The sequence below is a fragment of the Palaemon carinicauda genome, chromosome 16 (assembly GCF_036898095.1).
Source record: "Palaemon carinicauda isolate YSFRI2023 chromosome 16, ASM3689809v2, whole genome shotgun sequence".
Lineage (NCBI taxonomy): Eukaryota > Metazoa > Arthropoda > Malacostraca > Decapoda > Palaemonidae > Palaemon > Palaemon carinicauda.
The window spans coordinates 39,448,943-39,453,632 of NC_090740.1; the positions used below are offsets into that span (position 1 = coordinate 39,448,943).

The 4,690-nt window shown below is 41.5% G+C and overlaps 1 protein-coding gene across 1 annotated transcript; it reads right to left on the minus strand.

Moving 5' to 3' along the window:
- Window positions 1–167: 167 nt before the first annotated feature.
- LOC137655039 (piggyBac transposable element-derived protein 3-like) lies at window positions 168–3,444 on the minus strand. The gene is made up of 3 exons (XM_068388932.1): window positions 3,186–3,444; window positions 2,560–2,764; window positions 168–2,003 (listed from the first exon to the last, which is right to left on the minus strand). Exons 1-3 carry the CDS (start codon window positions 3,186–3,188, stop codon window positions 367–369), a joined length of 1,845 nt encoding a protein of 614 aa, XP_068245033.1. The 5' UTR covers window positions 3,189–3,444; the 3' UTR covers window positions 168–366.
- Between the last annotated feature and the right edge of the window lie 1,246 nt (window positions 3,445–4,690).

Genomic DNA, 4,690 nt, shown 5'->3' on the forward strand with positions numbered 1-4,690 from the left:
ATCCCATTTGGGTACCTTGGGCGAGTTTACGCGGACCACGCTCATCCCATATGGGATCTATTGGACCATAACGGCACAGATTTTGAAGTTTCGCCCAACATTGTTTTTTAGTTCTAATGTATAACAGAAAGTTTTTTTATAGTGCCAATGTATAACAGAAACACATATATGGCTTAACAATTTAATTAAATAAGAAATACGTTATAAATACAAGAAAATACAATATTCAATAAATACAAAAATACTATAAAAATACAAAAATACTCTGAAAATGCAAAAAATATAATAAACCTTACTCATCATTGATAAAATAGAAACATTATAAAACTTACTTTAAAATCTATTGAAAAAGAGCAAAAACAAAAATTACTTGGAAATCTTATGAAACAAAGCAAAACAATTACGATTTTCAGTGAGGCAAAGGGCCACCTTGCACTCCTCACACATCCAGCGAGACCTGTGGATGTGGCCTGCAGTTGAACAGAACTTGCAGGTCTGCCTCATGGTGACATGCTTTGGCATGTGTAGGGCAGTGGCATCCTGGCGTGACTCTATACTTGGCAAAACTGCCCGTTGGCCCCTTTTGGGCAAAGGGACATCCCTGGTGCCAAGAGAATTTCTAGTAATCCTGAAGTTTGATGTCTTGAAACTTCTCAGCCAATTGGAGATATCCAGTCGGAAGTCCTTGAGGGGCTTTGGGTTCGTCTGCAAAGCCAAGCAATCCCTCTTGTACAGAATCCAAGCGTTGCAGATGATCAGGTCCAGGAGGTAAGCAAAGAGCCTCATGTAGTACCTCTTTGCTCTGAAGGGGGTCTTGTAGAGGTGTGTCAACATGTCACTTTTGTCGATGCCACCCATGCGGTTGTTGTACATCTGGATGGCAGATGGACAAGGAATGGGAACCTTCTTCTGTGCCCTGTCGTACCGCTCCACTGTTCCCATGGGGTTGACACCGACATCAGTGGACAAGATTGTCACGACGCTGTTGTCCTTCCATCTTGCAACGAGGATGCCATCAGAAGAGACGTAGTCCAGTGTGCCCCTTTGCGTCGTCTTCTTGCTCATCTCCTTCACAGACTTCAGGGGAGGATGTCCAACTCGGTTTTCCCTGGCAGTTCCCACATACCGGCATCCATACTTCGATCTCAGGTACTTAGCCAACCCTATACTGGTGAAGTAGTTGTCTGCATACACTGCTGCGTGACTTGGGTCCTTGATGGTCTTAACAAGGGAGACAACAAACTTGGAAGTGACAGACATGGCATTCTCCTCTTCAGACAGCTGAGTAGGGTGGCTCACAAAGGTTGTCTCCCCTTGGTACATAAGAATATCATGCACAAATCCATCCACGCTGGAGCGGCAGAACAACTTGTAGCCCCACTTGTCAGGCTTCTTGGCTACATACTGGCGAAGGTTACCAGCCCTTGTGCCCTTGTAGGCAACCATCACTTCATCAATGGAATGGATAGGAGTCTCGGGAACTTTCAGGAACTCTCTGGTGACCTTGCTGAAGGGGACTCTCACCTTGAAGAACCGATCTTGGGAGCCTGCTGCCTGGTCATTGTCGTTGAAGTGAAGTGATGATCGAATGGCCTTGAAGCGGTTCCTGGACATGAAGTCTGCAACCTGAGGAATCCTGGTCTTCACGGCCCAGAAGTCGACGATGCTAGGGAGAGGAACCAGGCCCATGTATATGATGAGGCCAAGGAAAACCATGACATCCTCTTCTGATATGTGGAAGTTACTGCCTACATCCTTCTGTCTTGAGTACAGGTTGGACTGGAAAACGATGTGATCCCTCAATTCAGCTGTGAAGAACTGAGAGAAATACTCATAAGGTTCCCTCAAGAAGTCCGGCTGTGGATGAATGAAGTCGGGCAGGGGTTGGATGTCAATGTCGTCCTTCTTCCATTCACCAACACGAGGCCTCTTAGGGTTAACCTCACCTTCACCTTCCTCTTCCACAGGCATCTCCTGAGGGACAACAACATTGACCCTGCGACCTGAAACAAGAATAAATAAGTGAAACAGTAAATGAACCGTGTGTGCTGGTGTGTGTGCATGCATGTGTGTGCATGTGTATGTCAGTGAGTATGCATGTGTGTGCATGTGTATGTCAGTGAGTATGAATGTGTGTGCATGTGTATGTCAGTGAGTAAGCATGTGTGTGCTTGTGTATATCAGTGAGTATGCATGTGTGTGCATGTGTATGTCAGTGAGTATGAATGTGTGTGCATGTGTATGTCAGTGAGTATGCATGTGTGTGCATGTGTATGTCAGTGAGTATGCAAGTACACAAATAAGTTTAAAAAATACTTATTGTTTACAAAAATTTAAAGAGCAACACAATGAAAACAAATTTAAAGAGCAACCATTGTAACAACTAGGCTTTTAAATTTTTTTTTTAAACAAATCTCTCTCTCTCTCTCTCTCTCTCTCTCTCTCTCTCTCTCTCTCTCTCTCTCTCTCTCTCTCCATCTCCATCTCCATCTCCATCTCCATCTCCATCTCCATCTCTCTCTCTCTCTCTCTCTCTCTCTCTCTCTCTCTCATACTAACCTCTAGCATTGGGAGGGTCAAAAGCATCCTCCAGAGTAAGGCCTTCGTCGTCAGGAACGTACGAAGGGTCGTCGTCATCACTGTCGACATCCAAAGGGCTCACGTCGACATCACTTCCTTCAGCATCGTCAGGGGCAACCCATGGTGTACGTTCCTGAGTCTCCAATGCAGCGTTGCGATGCCCATAAAACGTATGGCCACGAAACTGCAAAAAAAAAAAAAAATTAAAATCATGTAATGAAAAAAATGTAACTGCCTAACAAAAAAGTAATTTAATCCCTTGTAAGGTAATATTTTGAATGCACATGAGCCTAACATATCTAAATCATCACTATTATTTCTACAAATATGGTCAAAACTATTCACAAATGTCTCAGACAATCACTAAAATAAATTGCAAAAACGATGTGCGTCGTAACCTAGTGCGCGGTAGAACCGTTACGGTCCAATAGATCCCATATTGGATGAGCGTGGTCCGCCTAAACTCGACCGAGGTAGCCCATGCGGGATCTATACTTTTTCCGATAGTCACTATGACACGTCAGTAACACTACAGCCATTGAAACCCACATCAAAAGGTAAACATATCACTCGGCTTCACTATCCTACAGTCACTGTGTACTTACCATGATTACGAAGGTCGGGGGGGGGGGGGGGAAACGTGGACGTTACTGCGACGGGTCTTGACACTTTTGCGGCTGGAGCACAAGTGAGGTGTCTTTGGAAGGAGCTACAGACTTGGCGAGAAGGGCAGGCGGCTTCTGATTGGCTGATTCGAAGAGCAGAGGCGTGTCTCTATGAGTTGCCAAAGCGTCAATTTCAGACAGGCATAAACATGTTCACCACGACTACCCAAAAGTAGCTGTTTTAAAGATCCCGTTTGGGCTATTTGGTCCTTAAAGGGTTAAGGCTCATTGCTGAAAGAAGTTCTTTGGTGGCTCGTGGTTTTAATTTAGACAAGAACGCTAATTTGGATGGTTCGAGCGAAATCTTTGAGATGGAAAACTTTTACCAAAGAATATTGACTGAAGGCAGTGCCATAGATATAGACAAATACTTTCACAATGATAAAAATTTAACAAATGAAGACCATCTAATGAATAAGTATATTACAAAAAGTTAGACTGAATATTTACTTTGTAGATGTTTGTGAAGAAGTAAACGATACCGCACAGGACAATAAAAATATGAGAAATGCAGTTACCGTACAATAAGTAAAGAAATCGAAGGGAAATATGGAATTACATAATGACAACCAAATATACACATCGCTGACAGATCATTATCCTCGGGAAAATTTTTAACCCCCCCCCCACAAAAAGAAAATGGACGTCATTATCAATGTTCTAACCTCCAGCCTTTGGATTGAACTTTGCTAATTATGTAAAGAAAATTAATGATACTACTGTGAATTATAATAATTTAGGGTCAATATTGTGACTTCCCGCATATATATGCCCAATATATGACATTTTACATACGACTTTCACCCAGCACAAAAGAGAAGATGAAAGCTTACTAAAGACTGGTGGATAATTTAGCAAATGTTTTTAGGACCCAGATTTAACGAAAGTCATTAGAACACTTCTTGGAAGAACGTGCAATCGCAAAGTGTTTAGACATATTTTTTACTTAGTCTGTTGAGGAGAATGAGCTCCCCATATTTATCAGACTGTAGGTTGATGATTGTTTAAAATAAGACACATAGATAGTGGAAAACTAATTACTCCCTCCTCTCCAACCCTTCAGATATTAGAGAGAAGTTCTTACATAGGAATGTAATGAATATAATGAAGGTGCTAAACTGGGAACAGGGGAGTTTCTAGAATTTTTTTTTTTTCTTTGAGCTCTAAATTCTATACAAAATTCACAGTTTCCGTATGTTGTTTCAAAATAAGAATTGCCATTTAGTAAAGTTATCAATTTCTCTCATAATCAACACAATATTAAAAATGGATCTTAGAATTCAGTAAGGTGATCTTTCATCAAGGAGTTACCAATATAACTATCATAACTACTAATCCCCACAAAATAATATCAGCGTAGTTAAAAGTATTAATTAACCCAAACTTATGTAAGGTCATTTGTGAGGTTCTTCTTTTGCAAAAAGATTAATTGAAGTTTTTGTTTC